Here is a 24,112-nt window from a genome sequence, read left to right on the forward strand (position 1 = left end):
AAGCTCAAAATACTAGTCCGCTGGAGATGCTGATATGTCATTGCTCTCATGGCTGCTATGCCGGCAGCGTCTCTCAATCTTACGGAAGCTCGGCATCTCTCAACGGGACGTCTCCGCGAACATCCCTTTCCCCCCCTTCCCCCTATCCCCGCGATCTTTGACATCTTTGTCTACAACACTGCATTTTCAAGTATCCTCCTTTCTTCCTGCTTTAATAACCCGACCCGACTGCTCTTGCACCTTCTCGATTTCAGGCCCAGTCCTGCCGTTTCTAATAGAAACCCAGAATCTCTCCGACGACGCTCCGGTAGATGCCGTTAGGGTCGAAGCGTTTCCGGACGGCGTTGAAGCGGCGAAGATGCTACGTTTCCATGTCAGAGATGCGGGGAAATGAACAGGAAAGGGGAAAAAAAAAAAGGAATCACTGGCGTTCGACCGGCCTGCCGGCAAGGGGACAATAGCAACTTACGTCGGGATCGAGGTTCTTGACGGATCGAGCAAAGACCTCGCGCGTGTTCTTGGTCCAGTGCGGGCGGCACGGGAACTCGTCAATGAGCGTGTTCGCTAGCTTGTGGTCTTGTTGTGTGGGGAGGAGAATCGTCAGTCTTTTATTTGCTGCTTGGATTCGAGAAAGAGACGGAAAAAGGGAAGGGAAGGGAAGGGAAGGGAAGGGAAAGGGTTGCATGGGTCGACCAGACGGCAAGTGGCAAGTGGAGGAAGTGAGAGTGGAACAGGATGTGTGTGTCTCGCGAGTGTCGACGGAACGCCAGAAGTGGGGGGGGGGGGTAGGGTGTTGCCCCGTCGATCACTTACAGAACGGCTCGTTGAAGCGCTTGTGGTCGCCGATGGTGGGCCTGTACGAGGGGAAGTCGAACATGATGGCGCCCTTGCTCCAGTCGGCCCCGTCGGACGTGTTGTACGTGACCTGGCCGAGGAGGTCGTAGTAGGCCTTGCCGACTGCGAGAGGGGGGAACATCTTCGTCAGCAGCTCGTTTCTTTTCTGGGGGGAGACTCCTCTCTCTCATCCTTTCCTCTTTCTGTCTCTCGGTGTCTCACTCGGGGACTGCCACTCACACTTGATGTTGATGCCGCTCCGGTACGTGGACGTCATGACGATGCCCTTCTTGAGCTCGTCGTCAAACAGCTGACGGACCCTCTTGAGCATCTGGTTTGCCATGGTGACGGGGAAGGCCAGCTCGAGTGTGTAGCCGGCCAGGCCGTACTCCCACTCGGGCTTCTGGTCCGGGTACAGGCCGCCGATGAGGACGTCGTAGTTCCAGCCGTAGACGGGCCACTCGTCGATCGCCTCGTTGGTCTTCTTCTCGCGGAAGTTGGGCTTGGACCACAGGCCGAAGAAGATCTCCTCGGCCAGCATGTTGGACGTCGGCAGGTACTTGCCGCTGTCGAGCATGGTGCGCGCCGTCACCGCCTCCAGCTCCGTCACCGAGAAGGTGTTCTGGAAGCCCTCCTGCGGGGTCGAGTTGGCCGGCACCGTGTCGTAGTACCGCTGGTGGAACTTTCTCTTGTACGGCCACCACTGCGAGTTTTGTTCTGTCAGCACAGAGCGGTCGAGTCGAGCGAGAGAGGTCGATAGGGGGTAGCCAGCCCCTTTAATGATGATGATGATGATGATGACCACGACAAACGACAACGGCGGTTGAAGAGATTCAGATTCAGCTTACCCAGAGATTGGCGGTTGCATACGGCGCGATCAAGCCATAGACGTCGCCGTCCAGAACGTCCTTCTCGTCGAGCCTGCACAGAGAGGCCACCCCATCAGTCTCGGCCCCGTGTTCCTCCGTCTCCTCCTCCACCTCCTCTCTTCCTCCCCTGTCCTGTAGAGGATAAGGGGTGAAGAAGGGGGGGGGGAGGGGGAAGGAGGAGGAAAAGGGGGGGGTAAGGAGAAGAAAAAAAGGATTGAGTACTCACGTCTCCTGCTTGGCATAGACCTTGGTGTCCGGATACACCTTGAGCTGGATTCTCACGATGATGCCCAGCAGGCCGAGGGAGGTCGAGGCGGCGAGCCACTCGTCGTCGCTCTCGTCCCTGACGACGCGCCTCACCTCGCCGGCGCCGTCCACAATGTCCATGGCCAGCACGCCGGCGGCGACCATGCTGTCCTCGCGGATGGAGGACCGGTGGGCGCCCATGGCGACGCTGCCGCCGAAGCTGATGTTCCAGTTGGTCAGCGTGTAGCCGACCGAGGCGCCCCGCTCGTGCAGGTACTCGGCCAGCTGGAAGAAGGTCACGCCGGCCTCGACCCAGACCGACCCGCTCTCGGCCCCGGGGGGCAGGTCCAGGTCCGAGATGGCGTGGAGGTCCTCGGTGCGGACGAGCACCGTCCGGGCGTCGCTGCACTGCGTGTCGTACCACATGTGGCCCTTGCCCGCCGCCCGCACGCGCGCCGCCGTGTTGTTGGAGGCCGTCAGGGACTTGACCAGCGAGGCCACGTCGTCCACGCTCGTGGCGTTGTAGACCCTCGACACGTTGTGGCACGAGGGAAACCCGGGCCCGTCGAACGTGTAGTACTCGAACGCCGCCGCCCTGGTCGCCGCCGAGGCGAGGACCAAGAGGACGGCCAGGGGGGAGACCATCATCTTGTGGAACATGATCGATTACCCCAAACACCGCTTCTCCCGCCTTACCTACCCACCATAGAGTATATCTGCCCGCCCGAAAAGGTTAGGTACTAAGTAACGAGTTGCTCTGGGAATGGGACAGAATGGTCGGTTGAAAGAGAAGCGAGAGTGAGCAATGACGGAGAAGCAAGGTCTATACCAGCAGAACCCCTGGAGGATATGTATATATATATATATATATATACGTGTCTGTACACATACGTACATACACACATGCATATATATATAGAGAGAGAGAGCGAGAGAGAGAGAGAGAGAGAGACGCGCCCGCTCCCGTCCGTGTGTGGGATTGTGCAACGTCATGGCCAGCAATCCCGGATTCCAGCCTCGGCCATCGCTCTCTTCACGCACATGTGATGCTGAGCATGTCCTTTTGTTCTGTTCAACGTTGCATCGAGACCGAGGGGAGGGAGGAATGGGGGTAGTTGGGGGCCAGATGCTACTCGGGCGAAGGATTCACGAGCGGGAGAGGCATCTACTCAGAGTGAGTTGACGATCAGCTTCTCTTCGTGGTCATGCGAGCGACGAACAAGGTAACCGACCTGCTTTCCTTTCATCCCCCCCCCCCCCCCCTTCTCTTCCCGCGGGGCCAAAAAGGGGTTGGCCCGCAAAAGGCCATTAGGGAGGGTCGACGGCGCCAAGTCGGTAGTTATTCTCAACTTGGAAAATGGCCGTCTCCGCGATGTTGATCTCTGCGAATCGGAGCCGCAACCCGCATAGCTTCTCCAAAAAGAAAACACGCGGGGAAAATATACTATATACTATATACTATATACTACATACTACCCCTCGATGGAACGGTCCCTCGCATGCGGAGACTTAACTGGGGTTGTGCCGCCAATCAAGGTCGGCAAAGATTCCCTCTGCTGTCCAATCGGGAGATGAAGCGGTCTATGTAGTAAGAAGGCCGAGGGGACTTGTGAAGTAAATGCTGGGAAGACTTGATCCTAAGACGAACGGGGTATGGGGTACACGTCCGTTCCAGTACTACATACGCAGTGACGTAGTTAGCCAGAGCTTGGGAAGATCAAGTTGGGCTCCAAAAATGGGGGAGACCCCCCAGACTTCTTCGGGTAAAAAATAAAGAAAAGGCGATTCGCGTCAAGATTGACTCCTTCGGCTTCTGCTCAGTCAGCATCTCTTGTTAGAGTCGGCATCGGTAGGCGTCCTTGTGTTACCCGGCAAAGCGCAGCAAACGTTCATCCGTTTCGCCGCCGGGCTCCGGAGACTCTCACCTCGTAGGGAAGAAGAGGACCAGGGCCAGTTGCCCCTGAACGCAACCTTCGACCTCGAACCAACAACGCCAACCCCAGCGTCACTCTTGGAGGACGGTTGCTGCTCGAAACGCTTTATTTTCTTGTGATTGTATCCAAAGTAACACGCCGCCAACCGCTCGCACTCAACACTGAACCATTATAAGCAAGCATCAGAAACGGAACAGCAAACAAGTTAGCCCCCTGCATGATGCGTAACCACATAATTTGTTGTCAGATGTGCCGCCGCCCAATATCGATGCTCATACTTCCGGATGTGATGATGAACGCGGGACTCGAAGAAACCAAACGCCAACCCTCCGTGATCGTTTCGTGCTTGCTCATGATGGTTATGTAATAAACGACGATTCCGGGTAGTAGACACAACGCATGACGGACCTTTCCTCCCCGTCTACCCCGCCCAATGACTGCGAGACAAAGATACACATGAAGGCAGAAATCTGGGACCCTCCAGGGAACGACCGGACGATATCGTGATGATGAAATCCTGAAAGCCCCACCCCCCAAAAAAAAACCCAGCCAGGAACAACACACATCGTGCTCGCTTATTGCCAGACAAAAGACGAAAGACGTGAGAAACAAAAGACAAAATCCCCGGGTATCCATCCCATGCCCTGGCCCCAACTAACCCCCGCCCCCCCAAAAACCCCCACCAAACCCCGAACGGAGCAACACCAAAATCACTCCCCTACACACCACGCCCACAACATGGATGATGGTAATTGCATATGAGTAAAGACGACAAAAGGAAAAAATATTAAAATCCTCCTCTCCTAATCTGTCCCTCCCCCCCCCCCCCAAAACCCAAAAAAAAGAAGAAATAATCACTGCACCTTTCTGGCTTCAAACAGCGCCAGGCTCAACGCCGTATCGTTCTCCCCCACGTTCGGTGTCGGCTCGTTCAGCATCTCCCACCGGCGGTACTGAAACACGCTCAGCCGCTCGGTGGCCTGGCCGCGATCCACCCCCCACAGCGACGCCGGCGTGCCCAGCAGGCCCCCGAACATGGCGCCGCCGCCGCCGCCGCCGTTGCCACCACCGCCGGCGGCCCCGGCTGAACGGCCTCCCGCCGCCTTCTCGCGGTGCGCCAGCATCAGCCCGCTGTCTCCGCACCCCCCGTCCGCCGCCGCGCCCGTTCCGGACGTGGAGGAGGTGAAGCTGAAGAGGTACCGCAGCCTCGCATCCCCGCCGGCACACCCGGCGACCGCCCTCACGCACATCATCCTCGCCTCCTCGGGGAGGTTGTCGACCAGCAGACACGCCAGGTCAAACACCCTTCTGCTCAGCGACGCCGCGTCCGCGGGGAGAGGCCCTGGCATGTGATGCGAATGCCGAGGCGGAGGCGGAGGTAGCGGCAGGGCATCCAGCTCCTGCATGAGTCCGGCACAGGCGACGAGGACCTTGGCGCGCACTTCGTTGTTCGCCCTGGACGGATCGAGCGTGTGCGCGTGAAGGGTGACGAGGTTGAGAAGCAGCGGTAACCAGTGGGTGAGGACGGCTGTTTTTTGGTTTGTAGTCGTGGCCGCTACTGTTGCTCCAATGGTTGTTGTTGATGATGACGATGTTGTTGTTGCTGCTGCTGCGGGTTCGGTATCAATCTCCATCATGTCCGGGTCGTTGCTTCTCTTGCCGTCGTCGCCGTCGCCGCCGCCGCCGCCGCCGTCACCGTCTAGCGGCGCCGCGAGGAGTTCCCACAGGTCGACGAGTTTGTCGACGACGGCGGGCGGGAGCTGTGATTGACGGGCACCGCCGGCTGAACTACCGCGCATGATGGCGTCGATCACCGAGAGGAGGTTCTCGGCCATCTGGAGATTCTGTGCGAGGGCGTCGTCGGTTGGTGGGGGCTTGCGGAGAGAAGGCATGAGCTCGAGGAAGCGGTTCTGGGCGCGGACTTTGAGGTGCTGGGTGATATCTGGGCTAAGGCAACTTAGCATGCCCACCCACGAGATGTTACCCGCGCTGATGGCCTTGTCCATGGCGTTACCGAAGAGCTCGACGTGCGACTGCTGCCGGTCGGCGGAATCCTGGCTGCTCTGCTCGCCGGGACTGAGGCTGAGTGCGAGCTTGACCTGGCAGAACGGCAAGGTGAACTCGTTGGTGAGCTCGAGAACCCGGTCGAACGAGATGCGCGTGTGAGCGTCGGCCGTTGGGACCAGCAGCTTGGTTGTTACGCTGTCGATCCAGCCGCTGGCTTGAGAATTCGGGCTTTTCATCCCCAACGTCCTCGCCACCCCGGTGGCATCCCTCAGCACCAGCCGCTTGAGCAAGTCGAGGAGGCTCTGCTGAACCGATTCGCACTCCAGCGGTAGGCCCTCCAGGTCATTCTGTGCCTTGGCGTAGGAGTACTCGGCCGACGCGAGGAAGATGAGACCAAGGACCTCCTTGGGGCACTCTCTGACCGCTTGATCTTGGAAGATGGAAAAGCGATATACCTCATCCGCCGTTAGGAGGTCACTGCGGCGGATCGGCGCGGTGAGCAGCTGCAGCACCTCCTGCATGTACCTGGTCCGGTATGTGATCTGGACCACCTGAGGTACGGCCGCACCGGTCGTGGTGAGCACCCGCGCAGTGGGCACGCCTTGCCCAGCCGGAATGTCTGATGCTGTTGCCAGGATAGCGCCCATGTCCAGACACCCGGCCGATACGAGCAGTGGGAATATTCGGAGAATGGATGGGCGGTTGGCGAGGGTGCGGAGACTCAGGAGCCACTTGACCATGAGTCCGTCGAAATGCTGCGTGTTGAAGAGACGGAGACGGCCCAGCAAGCTGCTGTAGGCCCGCTGTTTGTCTGCCGCCTTGGACCAACTCGCCTGCAGGCGCTGGACGAGGGTTTGGAAAAGGCGGTCCATGGTGTTCCGGTCGACGCTTGAACCGCCGGCCAAGAGCTTCTCGATCTCCTCGTGCAGCTCGCCAGCGTCGTCTTGCAGCCGAGCGACCACGGTGTCGGACACGGGAGAACAGGCATCCACGGGATTCTGGCGGTCGTTCAGTGCCAGATCCCTCTTCAGCCGCGAGGCCGCCTCCTCCATTCCCGGTATCCTCGGGGCGAGTGTAACGAGCGAGGCCAAGAGCGGGCGCAGTGCGAAGCCGTGTTCTTGGACGGCGGCCTTGAGACGTAGATGGAGGCTGCGAAACAAGGCCGCGGTTATGCCCAGGGCGGAGAAGACGAAAAAATGGCGACTGACGGTGTCGGCAATGGCCGCCAGGACGTCTACGCCGGAATGCTTTGCAAGCGTCTCCAGGACATCTCCGAACATTGAAAAGTCCTCAGCTGCCTCCATCACGGATCGAACAACATAAAAGTTGGCGGGCGAGGTCTCGAGCGCCGGGCTGCCTTCCCCGTCCCCATCCTTCTCCTCGGCGTGGGCGGCCAATGTGGTGGACCAGAGCCAGTAACCGAGCTCGGCTTTGAGGGCTCGATCTGCAGATGCGATCCTCTTTGTTAACTTTGCGAGTGACAGGGGTTTCAGCCCGGCGAGATCCACCGGAATCCCTAGCACATGCTTCAGGTGCTTGACGGCGAGCTCGGCGTCTGCTGCCGCTTCCGCCACGCTAAACGAGGCACGACGGAGGATCTCGCCCCTGGAATTACGCTGAGACGGGGCAAGGGCATGGGCAGGAACCTCAACCAGCAGGCGGGTTGCCGCCGGGCCGTCCCTTGACACGAGGTCCGGATCCCTTACCCCTCCACGCGCGATCAGCCATTGGATGTAGCGAGAAACGGAGAAGAGGCCGGAGCGGATCAGCTCGCAGACGACGTGATAGAGCAGCGATTTGCGCTCCTCCTCTTCGCAGGCATCCGTCTCTAGGAAGGCCAACACGGCGGTGGTCGAGTCCAAACCGGTAGTGCTCCAGTGCTGCAGGATCCGGCTTGTGACGTAGACCTTGGCAATACCCGGGCGATAGAGAGAAGTGCACCACTCAAGCAAGGCCCTCGCTAGCGCGTCTTTATCCTTGGAGATCCCCCAGCACTGGGCGGGGAGCTCATTGGGCATCGGCGCCTGGAGGGTCCCGTCAAGCATCCGCACGAGGATATGTCGGGCAGCCGGTTGAGATCTGTTGGCGGCCGCAGCGAGCTGTTCGTTCCGGAGGTTGATGGCGCCAAATGCGTTGTGTCGGGCCTCATCCCCCGCGGGAAGGCAAGCTTTCAGGGCATCGCGGTACTTTGACCAAGCCGATGGAGACACAAAGTTCTCGGGACTGCTCAGCAGCAGCGTGTTGAGACACTGGGTCAGGTTCTTGAGCAGCGGAAGCAGTATGTCTTTGTCGGGGTGGTTATATAACTGCAGTAGTGTTAGCATCCGCGCTCCCGTAGGGGCGCACAAGGGGGGAAAGAGAGTGGGGGGGTTGTGTACTAGGTGATGATGGCTGACGAGGGCAGTGACCAGCCTGCGGCCGTACTTTCTCAGCTTGAGCAGGTCCTTCCAGTACAGCTGGGTGATGAGCATCCACATGGGCAGCTTGGATTCTGGGCTGTTCTCGAGGTTCGAAACGAGCCATTCCGAGTAGTGCTCGCGGTCGAGCAGGCATTCGGCGTATAGGTGCGCCGCCAGCCGGGTTCTGCCGTGAGGTTAGCCTAGCGATGATGGGACGAGTGGAAAGAGGGCTTTCCCCCGCTACTCACGTGTAATGCACCTTGGCTTTCCAGTCGTCCTCGCCAAATGAGAAGTAGACGTTCTCGATGAACTGCTCTACCGAAACGGTCCAGTCCTTGATCCACCTGGTCTCTCCGCCCATCACTAGGGTACTGACGCCCTTCCGCTTGGTTGCCCTGATTTCGTTCGCGCCAACACACTTGATCAACCAGACGGCACGGTCTGTGGGGACGCGTTTGTTCAAGCACTGCTCGAGAAGCACCTTACCGCGGATGCCGTGGGGTATGGTTCGGCTGAGGCGGCGGAGCGAGATGGCCGGGTTCGCAAGGTCCTTCAACCATAGCTCGCGCTTGGTGTCGGTGAGGGTAACCCGGGGTGGGGGCTTGAAGGTGGATGGCGCCGTGATCTGACCGTTATGCCTCCTCTGGCCCAGCACGGCGGTGAAGACGGACGAGAGCGCCGTGAGGCCGGTCTTGTGCTTCAAGGCCGGGAACAGTATGTTCTTGGCTGACTGCGTCTCGGCGGTGGAGAAAAGGCCTTTGTCGTAGTATCCGTGCCGAATCACGTTGTCGGAAAAGTGATCTTCCGGGTGGTTACCCGTCCAGGGGTAGAAATCAGCGTACGCAATCTTGGGCGTGCCTGTCTTTGTCTGAGAGTCAGGACGCGTTGCGTACCGCGGGGCCGCAGCCGGCGGGTCTACCGCGAACGGTTTCGGACGGGCGTCTCTCTTGGGAGGGTTGGCGCTCGTCGGCGGCGGCGGCATCTCGCGACGCGGGGCGCTGGAGACGAATGGTGGCGGACGTCGAGGCAGGGGTAGAGGAGCGTCAATCTCGACACTCAGCGGATGGGCCGAGAGATGGGGGCTCATATCCCCCAGTTCTGAGGAGTCGGTAGGGGGCATGATGCGCGAAGGTGTGAAGGCTTTGGACGACTCGGCAGCACCCGGAGACTCGGTGACGGCAGCGTGCTGCTGCAACGAGTCGGCTGAATCGTGCGACAGCTCCAGCTTGAGGCGCGAGCCGCCGCGGCGCGTGGCGCCATGGCGAGCCGAAGGGCCATCGACGGTGGGATCCGCCGAGGTCAAGTCGTAGAATGGGGTGTCCTTGCGTACGGGAGACAGCGATGGATGTTGTTGTGGATGTTGTTGTGGTTGTTGTTGTTGTTGTTGTTGTTGTTCTTGTTGTTGCTGCTGCTGTTGCTGCGGCTGCGGCTGCGGCTGCTGAGAAAGAGCGCGCTGGTGGGCGGCGCCCGGCCGCTGCGACAGAGTCGGTCCGTTCAGCTTGTGCTGGGGCGGTCGCTGCTGGACGCCCAAGGGGGTCCGGGAGGTCATCGCAAGAGGCCGAGCGACTGCGCCATTCCGTATAATGTCGTTGTGGCGAGTGGGAGGTTGTGGTCGGTTAAGAGGACGGGGGCGAGACTACCTGATGGCGATGGCAATGGCGATGGCGATGGCGATGGGGATGGGATGGAGGTTGGACGGTGCCCGCTCGAACCCGACCCCTGCAGCGATGGTGTGCTGTCGACAAGTCGGCCGGTCTTCGGGCGGAAGCAGCGAGTGATGGCACGACTCGATCCGCGGTTCGACGGAGCCGTGGACCAAGATTTGACATTGGCAACGGAGGGCAAGAAAAGTGACAGATGTGCCACGGCTTTGAGCGTCTCGGCGCTTCTTGCCGTGAAGCATCAAAGATCGGTAGGGGAGGTTGCTTTTCGGGAGGTCGGCGGCGCAGGCCCCAGAAACCGCAGAGGCTTCGGCCGGGCTGCGGGACCCTGGGCTCCATTCTTGTGCGATGGCGTGCACTCGACCCCCTCCCGCCTCGCCCCCCAAATTGGGAGGCAGGGGGCCAGATGCGCTAGTGCACGCTAGCGATCTGCACACAGTGTTCCCGCCGGGGGGGGGCGGGCCGGGGGTTTGGGGGGGGGTTCATAGGCTTGCAGGCCACAAAGCACCAAGATGGAGTTAAAACAGGCTCAAGTTCGTCAAGCCGCAACGCGCTCGAACGGGAGCTTTGTTGTCCCCTCGAGACAGGTCTACAGTCAGAGTGTGCCTCCATCTTTACACCTAGGGGATCTACACCTAGGTTCATCCCAGGCCAGAGGGGCAATTACAGTTATCGTAATCATCAGTACGGGTAGTGAGAGTGTAAGGTAGGTACCTTATAGTGCGTATGTAATCCGTACAGTGCTTGTATGTATGTAAAGGTAGAATATCTCTCTGAGAGTGCGCTCAGTTAGCACGGTGGGTGCCCGGCTTGATTGTGGCCTCCTACTGATGCGAGTTGGTCATCATTGTTCGGCTGCCATTCATCAATACCTTCATATGGATCGATACATTACTGCGTACTTGTATTCCGTGATCCAAATAAAACGACCCGCTTACGCCACTGTCGGCGGGTATGTATGGACAGACAGGTGCCACGGGATGCCTGCCGCAGTTTCGGTCTCAGCAGTGGGCAGCCGGAAAAACGGGATGGATAGCTGGGCATGTTTTTATGTAGTAATGTCTAACATGGCCATTGGTAGGGGACATACTTTCGTCCATTCAGCAGCTTCCGGATTGAGGTTGCGATCTCACAGATCGCGCAGATCGCCGCCCGCGCCGTTGCTATTCAAGTTCTGCCCTTTCTGCACAATTCATGGACAGTTGGCGCCTGCGTGCCTTACTTACCTACATTGCCTGACGTGTACGCACTTGAGTTGTTTGTGAGCGCCTTGCAAACACCGCTGTGGTGGAAAAAGCAACAACAAGACAGTTGACCAAGTTGTGTTGTTGAGAAGAGCAGTTCTAGGTGTTCTAGTATACCCGCCACTCCTCTGGTATGTCTCTCTCTCTCTCTCTGCAGTCTTTCTTCAATCCGCCACTTCCCGCCAAGAAACAACGGTAGTACGATTCGTAGGCCATCTTTACCGATGGACGTGCGCCAGCCTTTACGGAGCAGTTTCCAGCGTCTGAGGCTTGGGCTACCTTTCCTTTTTCTAAAAAAAAAAAAAAAAAAAAAGGTAAGAAAACAAAAGAAAAAGGCTTGGAAGCATCTGCTCCCACATCACGCGACAAGCCCTGTGGTCGATTGCAAACTGGAGACTCGGCGGCCGCTCGGGACAAGATCCGTCACGTATGTACTTGGTAATGGCTCCGATGTCTCCGCTTGTACCGATGTACTATGGATGCAAGTTCGGTCTTGCATTTGCAGCTGATAGTTCCTCCGTACATACAGCGATGGGAGGAAGGAAGGGCGGGGCCCAATCTCATGATTGAATCGAGCGGAGACCGTTAGCGTGCCGCCCCTGGAGCTCTTCCGAGCCCCCGGATTCGTTATTGTGGGGCAACCTGACGAGATTGGACTGCAGGTAGGGGGTCTGCACCGAACGACAACTCTATCGGAACCAGCACCCAAAGAGCATCGCCGGTTATCTACGCTACGCGTCGTGGATGTCTAAGACAAACCGACCGCGCAGTCGTCACAATGGACTTTAGCAAAGAGAAAGATATGAGGCAGTCGGACTTGAGTAAGTGCAGAGAGAACTCAATCGCGGCTGCAGATTCCAGCGCGAGCCTGGAAGAGCATGCGCACTAACTCTCGATCGCGTCAGTCATCCCGTATCAAGAGCCGGCCGCGAAAGGCGACAACCCCGAGTTCCAGTCGACCATCGCCTCGACCCTGCCTATGGCTGCCGTCTTCATGCGGAATAAATATATCGGATGGTAAGCTTAGGCCGATCGCTGTTAGCTACCTCGACACCTGGCGTCCTCCCTTGACCATTCTGCGTCTTTCGGAACTGCGCGCATGCCTCTCCAACCACCTGCATCATCGCTCCGACTTACGATATGCTGACGGCTTTATCACATGCAGGGCGGCAGTTCTCTTCAGCCTGCAGAGCTGGCTGGGCGAGAGCGAGGAGACCAGGAAGAGTAACGGCACACCTGGCTACTTCAATGTCGGCATGGCGCGTACGGCGGGACTCTCCTACCCGAGGTTTGCGTTACTTACATCTGACGTGATTGTCTAGTGACGTCCCTGCTTGTCACGTACCTGCCCCTCTTTCTTCCACAGCCCGGCGCGAGAGTAGCGAGCCAAACAGGCGCCCCCGCCCCCGCCCCTGCCCCTGGCCCGGCATAGTCAATAACGACGCAGCACCGTGTATGAGGATGACTTGAAGAAGAGCTGGCGGTGAGGGGGAGCTAGCGCTGTTGAAAACGGACCAATACCTAAGGAGGGACAGATGATCTGCATAGAGGAGCGGATTGCTGGTCGGTTGTAACTATACCCAATGTGTAATGTGGAAGCTTTCGTCTCCTGCGCTTGATTGCTGAGTCCCTTAGCAGGCGGTTTGCGGCGGCTGCTATTCACTCCTTTTACAATGTATTAGCGGCAGCCAAAGCGGGCAGTCTAGCGGGTCCATGGTTTAAACAAAACAGACACCGGCTCGCTGGGGAATACCCATGTCAAGCTGTGAGCGAAGGCCAGCTTAGCGATTGAGTGACAAAACAGACAGTTGGCTTGGCCATTGGTCTTAAGAGATGAGCCGGGGCATCAAATTAGATTCAGGGAATAATATATATGTAGAAGAGAATCCACCCCAGCAACATCCACACGGAGGATTGAACCCTCGGGTTGCGTGATGTGATATCACCTAAGCTCCGACCGCGCAACCAAAAGCCGATCTCTAGCACAACATTAAACCTCCGAAGGCCACTTTTTTTTGCACTGCAAGGACCCATAAGACGGTGGTGCTCGAAGACTCCGCTGCCCGCACCGCGAGCGTCGCACTCTTTCCGCGCCCTGTGATTCAACAGGGCACCACAGTGTTAGAGGTAATATCAGTTGTTCCTGAGAGGTCTGCACCAGTCCGGTTAGCCACAGAACAAGCAAGCACAAGGCACCAACGACACCACCACGACGCGCAGAGTGTGGATCACGTACCCGCATCCCTGAGGCGTTGTCACCCCAAAGTAGCAGTCACCATTGGTCTTGGGAACAACCTGATCCGGCAGGATGGGGGTGCGCACGACGCCGGCGCTGACAAGCGAGGCGCAGAGCGAAAGTGCGGCGGCGGCGAATGCGGCGGGCTTCATGGTCGACTCGGCTTTGATCCGGCCCTCGAGAGGAATTGTCGTGGCCCCAGGGTCTTGCACGGTCCGTTCGTTCTACCAAAAGGGTTCCAGATTCAAATTAAGAGAATATGGAGGGTAGTCAGACCAGCTGTTCTGTATTAAGAGAGAGTGAAGAAAAGAAAGCGAGGCGGACTTCCTTCAACGCCGGGAAAGGGTGAAAACGATCAGACGAAGAAAACTATTCGTAGAGAGAGAGGAAGAGCTGAAAGAAAGGGAAGCCGATCGATTCGGCAACACAGCACAGCTCCAAGCGCCGAGTCGCGACTGGGCGGTAAAGCCTCTCGTCGCATCTTTGAAACCCGCCGCTGCCCCGAAAAAGGGGGGGGGGGTTCATGCGGGCGGGGGGCTGCAAACTGCGACCGCTTCGGCCCTGGCTTGAAACTGCCCTGGGTCTCCGCGGCGCCCAGGGCTTGGACGGCTCACTGTGTACAAGTAAGAGGTCCCGTAAAGTTCCTGTCAGAAAATAACAACCCAAGCGGGCGAGTCACTATCAAAAAGAGTCTCTGTCGGGTCTTCAAAAAGTCTGTTAGCGGTCCGGATAATCCGTGCATGATACCATAGTGTACATCATTGAGTGGTTACCATGGGGCAGTACGGATACAGCCCAGATTAACTACCTAGAGGTTAAGCCTAGCTATCGAGGGTTTTAAGCGAGAGGGCGCCCCAGGTCACAGCGCAAGGGGCCCTGACGAATGGAGACCTGGAAATGGCCTGATGGGGTTCGCTTAGCGCCCAGGTACCCTGCCGAGAGCCCACTTCAAAACGAGTACGGATTACGGATTACATACCGTATGTACGGACGTACCTCCTCCTCCGTACTCAGTATCTCATGCCTTGGCTGTCAGGGACCTGTCCGTCACAGGAAAGCACTTGTGGGACGGATTACCAAGAACTTAAGGCGGGCACTGATGGTTCGGCAAGGAATACGAGTTTCGTTCACTCATATAAAATGTCGGTGTATGTACATCCGTACTTTCTATAATTGATACCGGGCAACCAGGGGAAACCGCAGTGCCTTCGAGCTACCAGCCCGCAGTAGTAAAGTAAGCTTTGGCTATCTTCCTGTGTAGTGGGCGTGGGCGGAATAGTAAATGCAAGAATGCTACTCCATCTTCTGTGTGTACACTACGGAGTACAGTATATCCATACCTATCCACCCGAGCCACCCAAGGTACTTGACAGAGTAGTTAACTAAGATCAGAGTATGTTCGGTGTGTTCGTCGCACGCAGGCACGCATTGAATCAGGGGGGATCAGGGCAGCCGGGACTCCGTTTCGGAGGCAGATCAGATCTCCACACGTCTCATCCCGGGGCCGCGGACCGGGCCCGGCCTCATGCCCTTCACTACTCCATACAGGGTACGGACTACTCCGTATGTAATCCGTATTTAGCATCCGCCATAAATCGGCAACCTACAGTCCAAATCACATCAAGCTGGGAATCTCTGCCATGTAGGCATCGTGCAGAGAGGCTGCACCAAACCTCGCGCCAATCGTTTCCTCCCTCGCCCGGGCTCTCCCGTTAGGACTGTCGAAGGAGCGGGGAACGTAGGCACTCCGGATGCCAGCCCTGGGGCCGCGGGCTCGGCCCTCCAGAAGCTGTCGTTCAGGACAAGCCCGCGGGACTTTGGAGCCCGCGGCACGAAAAAGGTCTATGCATCTCAGCCAGAACTGGATGCTAAGGAGCGTTCTTGACCGGCACATCTTCCGGCCGAGTGGTGGCGGCCGGCATCTCGACTTTTCTGTCGTTCCAACAACTCCGGGGCGAGAAGAGAGGTCCAAGGTGGGGCGGCCGAGAGTCGTGCCAGACACATCAACACATCACGGGCGATGGGTCGTGGCTGGCTGCCTGTAGAACTGCAGTCATTCCATTGTTTCCGGCAAGAATAGTCGTTGTCTTGCTCTAGAGTTCAGACCCAAAGGTGAAGGACCTGGTGGTCCCCGGCTCAAAACATCCCATGCAGATAGACCTTGAACGAGCATGACGATTTCGTAACAATGACGCCCTGTGGGCTCCCCCGTTCAGCCCGTGCATGTTAAGAAATACCTTACAGCGGACGTCCAACCCTCATAAACGGCAATCTTGGAAACTCAAACGCCCAATAAATGCAGCCATACAGCACGTCATTCTGTGCCCCGCAACTCCCACGCTGACCCGAGGTTCTCCCACTCAACATACTCCGATCCCATAAGACGTCCCCGTCTAAACCATGTCAGCAAGAGTTCGAATATCTAAGCGGCCCCGCCCGTCTTGAGCTGCCTCTCGGGTGAGTATATCCGGAACTGCACAAAGATGATGCAGTCCTCGACCATGGTCCCCAGCGAGCCGAGCAACCACGGCAGCGCCCTGACTAGATAGTCACGTTCCTGGGAATACGAGACGACGCTGGCGCCGTACGTGAAGTTGCCCGTCAGCGACAGCAGGAAGAAGAGGAGCGCGAGCCCGTCGCACGACTTTTCGCGGTAGTTCTTGATGATTTGCGGGATGCGAGCACTGACAAGAAACGAGCCGGAAAGTTAGCACCTTCGTGGCCAAATACTCGCGCAGAAACAGAAACAACGGACGGGGGCAGAACCGAAGAAGAAGAAGAACGAGCGAGGAAAGGAGAAGAGACGACGAGAAGAGACATACCACAGATAGCACAGCGCGCTCGCATACCCCAGGACCATCCCCACGACCGCGACCGGCTCCTTCATCATCTCCTCCCCGTCTCCCGGGACGGGCGCAGCGAGATCCTCATTCCCGTTCCCGGCACCGGCCCCCCACGCGCCCACCCTGTAGCTGAAGTACCACCCGGCCGCGCCCACCACCCAGACCGCGACCAGGCTGACCGTGTTGTGCAGCCACGCGCGGCCGCCGCCGGACGCGTCGTCGTCCTCGCCCGTGATGATGCGCGCCAGCGGGTCGCTCAGCAGCGGCCCGCCGCCGCTGCTGCCGTTGCTGCCGCGCCGGTTCAGGAGGCTCTCGTGGTGCCGGCAGTGGGAGTCCCCCGTCGCTCCGCCCGCCGCAGTGGCGGTGGCGCTGGAGGGACGGAGCAGTGGGTCGGTTTCGGTGGGTGTCGGGGCCGCGTGGTGATCGGCTACGGCGGAGGAGGCACTCGCGCCCGGCTCGTCGTCGGTCGAAAGCCTGGGATGACGATGGTGGTGGTGGTGGTGGTGGTGGTGGTGATGGTGGTGTTGGAGGTGGGCCTCGCGACGGGCTCGCCGGCGGGCGTTGATGGTGTTGTAGTAGGTGCATTGGCTGATCAGGATCAGGTCGGCAACGCAAAAGTAGCTCGCGAGTGCTATCGTGGACGGCGCGAGGCTCGTGAAGAGGGCGCCTGGGATATGGTAGTTAGACTAACGCTAGCAGGATGACGCGCTTCGAGTAGCCCCGGTCTACGGTCGACAGCAGGCGTGGTTTCAAAGAAAGCTCGCGAGCCACTAACCAGACAGATTGGAGACATCACCGAGGAGCCAAATCAGAAGGAACTTCATTGATAAGGCGTCTGCGCTCTTGGTTTTGTAGTTGGTGATCAACTGGGGGAGCTACGACACCGTCAGCCGTTGACCTTCCCAATGACGTGCTTGTTGTCGCCTACCAAGAGACATATCCATGCCGTCAAGCTCACGCTGCCGAAGATCCCCGAGAGCACCTCGCCGAGTCTCGGCTGATAAGGCGCCTCGAGGGCGGCAGCGATAAAGGGCAGCATCACGGAACAAGGCTTCGTCGCAACAAAAAAAATAAAAGAAAGCAAGCCGAGCAGGTATGCCGTTCAAGGTCTATCCATGAATCCCGTTGTGTTCTTGTTGGATACGGGGGAGATGTTGTAAAGGGATATTTGGTTTTGGTGTTTTCAGAGTTTGCGCCTCGCGTTCGAGTCATCCAGTGAAGCCTGGGGGCAAACCGCAAGGGTTGCCGCGTTGCCGAGGGCCTTATCGCGGGGCGCAGATCGGCGTAGGGGGGATCTCTGATAACTACACCATCCCAGAAGGGGAAGTTAGCGATTTCTCACGCCTGGCTGACCGCTTAGTGTGCTACGCTTTAGTGTAGACACAAGTAGTGCAGGTGGGCCATCGTGACGCACGCTGTTGTCATTTGGCTGCGAGTCTCTGCCTGGAGCTGCAACTTGGAGAGGCGGGAAAGGTTACAAGCTGCCGAAAGTCGACCTACACTAGTGTAGATAAGGCACCCCGCATCTGCATCCCGCCGCGCATTTGTGGGGTCCAAGGCTGCGGAGATGGTCATGCTCGACAACCGATCTCGTTTCGGTCCGAGAACCCTCTCATTGCCATAGTCGTTGATTGAAGGAACTCTAACAACGAACGAGGGACGAAAATGGCCTGAATAACGTTATTACTGGGAGGGGGAGGGAGCGAGGAGTAGGAGAAGTGGAGGCCGCCTCGCGGCCTTCAAACAACCTGTTCTCGGGTAATTCAAAGAGGATTGTTGGGTTCGCCGCACTGGTAGTTGTTCTGTCGTGCGTCTTAGATACCCGAGACACCTATCTAAGATGCTACAGGGCCTGGAAAGGCTACGTTTCGGAGTTTACGTGCTAGGTATGTAGCCAAGGTACGGATTAATTCGTACTGGCAGGCGCAAACAACAGGTTTGAACAAATACGTGGTGTACAGTACATACTCCGTATTCTTGAACCTACTCTGTACGGATTACAGAGTACTGCGTAGTCTCGGACTGAACCGTTCACCCGATAACGTTAAACGGCCGCCGATAAGGAGCACGTGGGGCACCTGTGCACTGACATACGCTACAACCCCAGAGTATTCCGTAATCTGCGGAATGTCATTGGCCTGAACGTTTCCTCCATAAACAACTCTCAGGGGGGTTGGTCCTGTCAGGAGGCTGCCCTGGCCCGTTGATAGCCCTGCCCAGCTGACCGCGATCAGCTGTTGATGCAGGAGGACGGTGGACAAGCTTGTGCTTGTGACGGTTTCCAACATCTCATCGTACATTACAAAGAGAATTTACCCTTCGGAACCCGCCCAAAACCGAAGCGAACAGAGGGCGTCACTCCGCGGATTCGTTCACACCGTTCTTCGAAATGAAACTCTCAACCGCTGCCATTGGTGCGGCAGCCGTACCGGGAGTCCTGGCATGGGGCGGTAAGGCCTCTCTCTTCATTCAATGTCCCCATTGTCCCAGGCGCGATCTAACATTGTCGGCACATGGCAATACCAGGCTTCGGACACATTAGCGTGGCCTACATAGCGAGCAACTTCGTCTCGCCAGCCACCACCGACTACCTCCAATCCCTCCTGCGCAACGACACGGGTGACTACCTCGCGGGCGTCGCGACGTGGGCCGACTCGATCCGGTACACCAAATGGGGCCGCTTCACGTCCGATTTCCACTTCATCGACGCCAAGGACGACCCGCCGCGGTACTGCGGCGTCGACTTTGAGCGCGACTGCAAGAAGGACCGGGGCTGCGTGGTGAGCGCGCTGCAGAACTACACGTCGCGCATGCTGGACGCGGACCTGCGCGAGTCGGAGCGCGCCATCGCCGCCAAGTTCGTCGTCCACTTTGTCGGCGACATCCATCAGCCGCTGCACACCGAGAACGTCGCCCGCGGCGGCAACGGCATCCCCGTGCTCTTCGACGGCCGGCGCTTCAACCTGCACCACGTCTGGGACACGAGCATCGTCGAGAAGCTGGTCGGTGGCGGCGTGAGGCGGAAGCCGTATCCCGCCGCCAAGCGGTGGGCGGACGAGCTGACCAGGGAGATCAACGAGGGCAAGTATGCCTCCGAGAGGATCAGCTGGTTGAGGTCGGCGAACTTGTCGGATCCGGTCGCCACGGCCTTGGCCTGGGCCACCGAGGCGAATTCCTACGTCTGCACCACAGGTGAGTTTCGACCAACGTCCGAGTCCTGGATCATCATCTCTTGTATCCTTCGCGTGGCGTATCGAAGTGTGACTAAACTGCTCGCAGTCTTGCCCGACGGCCCGGACGCCATCAGGGACCAAGAGCTTGGTTCTGACTACTACCAGGCCGCTGCGCCGGTGATCGAGGTGCAGGTAGCGAGGGCGGGATATCGCTTGGCTGCGTGGCTGGATCTGATCGTCACTAGCCTGAAGACCGCGTCAGGTTCGGAAGACCTTTAAGCAGCTGTTCCGTCTGTGAGACGTCAAAAGAACCCTAGTATCATAGCCGATACTCCCGCGGAACGACAGGTGAGCGGCGCATCTATGCTCCCTCCACGGAATATGGCGTTTTAGTGGGCTTTCCTAGGAAAAGATATTCCTCGTGGCACCCACACATGGGACTTGGGTCCTGGCGACGGGGACGATGCTCGTCCCACAGTGAAGGAAACGCCATCTGTCTGATCTTCCCGGCTGGGCCAACGACCATGACAAAACACCGACTCCGATGACGGCATTAGGTGGTGCCCAGCAATTCGGTGATGCCTCGTGTTTCGTTCCGCCAATCTAACCTAGTGGGGTCCCCCGGAAACCTTGTGCCAGACCCCAGCATTGGGTTTTACAAGTACGGATGTCATACAGGCTGCTAGTCGCAGGTCGTTTGACAGATGCCGACCGAACCGATCAGGGTGAGTAGTTACTCTGTCTCTTCGACACACTCAACTCCGCTTCTCGTAGGAATGAAGGGTTGGAAATGTTGAGTGGATCGGTTTTAATAGAGGGTCACGCTGTTTCAGGAGAGCGAAATGTTCTCGAGCTACCTTAGTCGGAGACTGAAAGGGGAAAGGGAAAGGAATTGGAGGAGCACCATGTCTCGAATCGCGCAGGGGCCCTTTCGCCTTGCCGCCGGCGCTTACAATACGGAGTAGTACTGCACACTGTCAGGTAGCTGGATAGCCACTGGCTGTCAGCTGTCGATTTTCCGCAAATGCCAACAACCAAATCGTGGCCCAGCGGCAAATCACAGGTCTAATGTCCAGATGGAATGCGATTCAATGAACACGATTCGTTTCGTCGCAAACCGGAGCGATGGGCACGGGGATGCCAGCTTTCGCGAAAGCGAGAATCCTTGGTCCTCCTTGGTTTGCTGGGAACTGTGTGAAACTAGCCGGCTGAGTTTTGATCAAATTTGCACAGTTCGTTGTCCGAACCGTACCGCCGACGGGCAGCCTTGACCTCCCGAGTCCTGCTTGTTACTCCGCAGCAAAGTGCCGACCTGGGGCCGCCAGCGTCTCGACAGCAACAAAAATACGGAGAGGAGGTTCGGCAAGCCCTATAAGAGCTGGCCATTTCGGTAACGTTACCGTGGGATTGTCTTCCTCCAGCTTTTGAGCGTTTTGGCGCAGGAGGCCTGGAGTGTAGTGGAACTTCCTCATTTCTGTGGGAACTTTGTCTCGCCTACCTTAGTTTAGGTTCTTAAACTTCATACCCCCTGGCAGGGATGGGAAGGAGCGGCAGGGTCACCATGACAGCGTCCCATCTAGGAAACATGTCGAGCAAATTGTTGCACAGGACAGGGATACAGCCGGCCCGGAGATAAACGACCCAGGGCAGCTGAGAATTGATTCCCATTAAATTCGATCCTGATGCCAAAAATGACCCCCGGTCTATCTTGTCAACGTTAATTGCGCGTAGTGTAGCGTACCTTCCGAAGGTGCTATAAAGGTATTTTTTTATGCGGATCCTCGAGATGGGGCGAATCGCCGCAAGCCTGCCCGACCCAAAGACTGTCATGTCAGGCGTGCCCCAGCACTCTGTAGAACAGCGAAGGTCAGTTGAGTTGACCGGGAGGCTGACGGCTGGCACAACTCGGCCCGCGTCTTGGTCAGACGATCGACCGGCTGCCGCGAAAGCTGCGGCAAGGAAATTGGCTGACAAGCGCTGCACATGACGGCGAGAGCAAAGACTCTGTCCTGACACAACGGACGGGTACCGGCGCCAATGCTCAAACAGCGACCGCGAAAATCCTAACCGGTTGTGAACTACCGCAGTGTTCTGTCGTTTCGGAGGTTTGCCGATATCCGATATCCATAGACAGGCAATCGCTGTGCGGCTCTCTGACAAGTTGAGGGAAGAGGGCATCTGGTCAACGCGGGGCTGAAAAGCGCCTGGTGGCCCATGTGGGGAAGTCCCATAGCGGGTTCCAGACAGCGCGGAGTTCATGCTCCCTCGCTTGCGCTTCATCCCGAAACTTAAGCTGCCCGATCGTCATGGCCAGGGCGATCCAATTGGTTGAACTTGGGACGAGCAGGGTTAGCCTTGAACATCTGGCACACGAGCCGCCTCAACTGCTACTCCAGCATCCAAGCTTCTGCTCCCGAGAGACAGTGCACCCTCTGTCTTTCCCTCTGCAGCATCTTGTCTGACTGTACTGTGTAGTAAGTACTGCCCCGAAGTGCCAGACCTATAAACCTCATCAAGCGGTCGTTTTGACCGCTCACACCTGTGGGGTTAGGTAAGCGGTGCAAACAGACGGCAACGCGCTTTCCGATTCCCTCGACGCCTTGCATCGTTGCTCAGTCTTACCTGCACTGCGTAGTAGTAGTACTTACCAGTCGGTAGGGCAAGCTCTTCTTAACCCCCTCGTGTGTAATCCGTAATCCGTATGTACAGTACATTCCTCAGGTAGTGGACCTGCCCCGTGTTCCTTCCGGGTTCGAAAGTCCTGGAGCCCCAGGAACTCCAATGCCCCTGCCGTCCCGACTTCGATATCAAAAAATTCTGAATTGGGATCTCCGCAATGCAGGGTCACTTTCTTGCTCGTGGAGGTTGTGACCCTTCCATCCTCGGTCCATCGTGTCTGTGTGACAGCTCTGAGAACTTTCCCCCGTCTGCATCGCCCCCCTGCACCACGTTTTGGAATCATGGGGCAAACATACAACCTTGTCTCTAGTGCCAAGCCTGCAACGACTAGGAACCTTCAAACAGCCCCAGCAGAGTGGCAGGAGGCCCGGATATGCTCGAAACCGCTTGACTTGCAAGGCCTTTGAGAAACGCTGGCTTGGCATTGTCGTCGGATCGTCGTCGCAGCAATTCCCCCCTGCTCTTCTCCAGGGCGGCTCGTCTCATATAACATTCAGTGCGCCGCCCAGAGATCGTACGACCGCTTCTTTCTTCGACCATGTCCCGTTCACATTCTCTGCGGTGCTAGCTGCTCTCATCGCTCTTCTTTTTTCCTTCTCATCCTTCCATTCGTTCCTTTCTTTGGGTGCGGATTATTGTACTTGTACATACATATCCGATTTGGTCGACACCAGTTGTCGCGCACCACTCCTTTTTACTTTGCTTCTGACGGTCTGGAACCATCTTCTCTCTCAAACAAACTCTCGAATCCTGCGGAGCCTTAGGCGCTCTCCGAATCCCCTTCGACCGGCCTCCACAAACGCCCAGCATGTTGATGAACGCAGCCCTGGCGGCCCTCTTGGGCCTGGCGATGGTTACTGATGCGGCCACCTTGCACCAGTACAGGTCCCCCAGCGCCCTTGCGCGGCGGCAGAACAACCAAGGGGGGAACCAATTTCGCGGCGGTTTTGGCAACGGCTTTGGCGGTAATTTCGGCGGCAACAACCGCCAGAACAATGGCCAGAATAACGGCCAGAACAACGGCCAGAACAACGGCCAGAACAATGGCCAGAACAATGGCCAGAACAATGGCGGCAACAACAACAACAACAACGGCGGAAACAACAACAACGGTGGCAACAACAACAATGGTGCCACTGCCACTTGCCTGGCAGCCAACGCACTTCAAACCGGCTCGCAGTCTACCGGCCAGAACGGCGGGAATGTCGAGCCGGGCCAGGTGGAATCGGCTACGTAGGTCCCAATCCTTCACTGAACTGACTACTACAGCCTAGGCTAACCCACTCCTCCACAGCGACAATGCCAACTTCATCAACTTCTGTGCCGGCCAGACCCTGACCAATGGCCAGCAGAACCGCGCTGGTTCTTGCAACGGTATCCGTACGTACATGCCACGCTACGAACGACCGGCTCTGTTGCTAACCCTACCTCAGCAATGGGCAAGATCCCGGCCGCAAATAAGATGGTCTCGACGGTGATTCTTAACCCCAAGAATGGCGACGACCTTCCTGAGCTCCAGACTTTCAACATTCAGGTCAAGATCGCCAACATGGCTCTCGGTTCCTTCACCAACGCCCAGACCACCTATTACTCGGCTCCGCAGGACCTGAATGGACAGGGCTTGGTCATCGGCCATACTCACGTCACGGTCCAGGATACTGGCAACACCTTGAACCCCACCCAACCTCTCGATGCCTCCCAGTTTGCCTTCTTCAAGGGCATCAACGATAACGGGGATGGTCAGGGCACTTTGTCTGCCGAGGTGACCGGCGGCCTCCCAGCGGGCTGTTACCGTGTCTGCACCATGGCCGGCGCCTCCAATCATCAACCTGTTCTGATGCCTGTTGCTCAACGTGGCTCGCAAGAGGACTGCCGCTACTTCAGCGTGGGCGGTGCCTGCGGAAATGGTGGTAACAACAACGGCGGCAACAACAACAACGGCCAGAACAACGGCCAGAACAACGGCCAGAACAACGGCCAGAACAAC

The 24,112-nt window shown here is 57.7% G+C and overlaps 7 protein-coding genes across 7 annotated transcripts in view; 3 read left to right on the top strand and 4 right to left on the bottom strand.

Annotated features, from left to right (window-relative positions):
- Positions 1–271: 271 nt before the first annotated feature.
- On the bottom strand, positions 272–2,594 carry P884DRAFT_274818 (uncharacterized protein; the record flags this gene model as incomplete). Its single annotated transcript, XM_069442770.1, has 6 exons — positions 272–361; positions 470–576; positions 814–957; positions 1,075–1,537; positions 1,683–1,755; positions 1,930–2,594. 6 exons carry the CDS (start codon positions 2,592–2,594, stop codon positions 272–274), a joined length of 1,542 nt encoding a protein of 513 aa, XP_069301148.1.
- Positions 2,595–4,737: 2,143 nt separating this feature from the next.
- On the bottom strand, positions 4,738–10,219 carry P884DRAFT_326988 (uncharacterized protein; the record flags this gene model as incomplete). Its single annotated transcript, XM_069445508.1, has 3 exons — positions 8,538–10,219; positions 8,269–8,473; positions 4,738–8,196 (listed from the first exon to the last, which is right to left on the bottom strand). Exons 1-3 carry the CDS (start codon positions 9,836–9,838, stop codon positions 4,738–4,740), a joined length of 4,965 nt encoding a protein of 1,654 aa, XP_069301149.1. The 5' UTR covers positions 9,839–10,219.
- Positions 10,220–11,972: 1,753 nt separating this feature from the next.
- P884DRAFT_326989 (uncharacterized protein) lies at positions 11,973–13,033 on the top strand (the record flags this gene model as incomplete). Its single annotated transcript, XM_069445509.1, has 4 exons — positions 11,973–12,015; positions 12,100–12,211; positions 12,360–12,457; positions 12,517–13,033. The coding sequence occupies 4 exons, from the start codon at positions 11,973–11,975 to the stop codon at positions 12,624–12,626; spliced, it is 363 nt and encodes a 120-aa protein (XP_069301150.1). The 3' UTR covers positions 12,627–13,033.
- Positions 13,034–13,204: 171 nt separating this feature from the next.
- On the bottom strand, positions 13,205–13,584 carry P884DRAFT_254881 (uncharacterized protein; the record flags this gene model as incomplete). The annotated part of the gene is made up of 2 exons (XM_069440933.1): positions 13,205–13,346; positions 13,431–13,584. Coding segments are annotated over 2 exons (173 nt in total), but the record flags the coding sequence as incomplete, so codon positions are not given.
- A 1,884-nt stretch (positions 13,585–15,468) lies between these two features.
- P884DRAFT_289471 (PQ loop repeat-domain-containing protein) lies at positions 15,469–17,670 on the bottom strand. The gene is made up of 4 exons (XM_069444004.1): positions 17,202–17,670; positions 17,049–17,148; positions 16,253–16,940; positions 15,469–16,114 (listed from the first exon to the last, which is right to left on the bottom strand). The coding sequence occupies exons 1-4, from the start codon at positions 17,310–17,312 to the stop codon at positions 15,853–15,855; spliced, it is 1,161 nt and encodes a 386-aa protein (XP_069301152.1). The 5' UTR covers positions 17,313–17,670; the 3' UTR covers positions 15,469–15,852.
- Positions 17,671–18,662: 992 nt separating this feature from the next.
- On the top strand, positions 18,663–19,725 carry P884DRAFT_191092 (phospholipase C/P1 nuclease domain-containing protein; the record flags this gene model as incomplete). Its single annotated transcript, XM_069437570.1, has 3 exons — positions 18,663–18,723; positions 18,800–19,465; positions 19,553–19,725. The coding sequence occupies 3 exons, from the start codon at positions 18,663–18,665 to the stop codon at positions 19,723–19,725; spliced, it is 900 nt and encodes a 299-aa protein (XP_069301153.1).
- A 3,208-nt stretch (positions 19,726–22,933) lies between these two features.
- The window catches only part of P884DRAFT_274822 (uncharacterized protein), a gene marked incomplete at both ends in the record, with an annotated part of 1,627 nt that continues 448 nt past the window's right edge, over positions 22,934–24,112 (top strand). Inside the window, 3 exons of the mRNA XM_069442771.1 lie at positions 22,934–23,358; positions 23,420–23,505; positions 23,559–24,010. Of these exons, the coding sequence (XP_069301154.1) occupies positions 22,934–23,358; positions 23,420–23,505; positions 23,559–24,010 (963 nt within the window). The remainder of the gene's footprint in view (positions 23,359–23,419; positions 23,506–23,558; positions 24,011–24,112) is intronic.

The sequence above is a fragment of the Thermothelomyces heterothallicus genome, assembly GCF_042370625.1.
Source record: "Thermothelomyces heterothallicus CBS 202.75 unplaced genomic scaffold P884_scaffold_2, whole genome shotgun sequence".
NCBI lineage: Eukaryota > Fungi > Ascomycota > Sordariomycetes > Sordariales > Chaetomiaceae > Thermothelomyces > Thermothelomyces heterothallicus.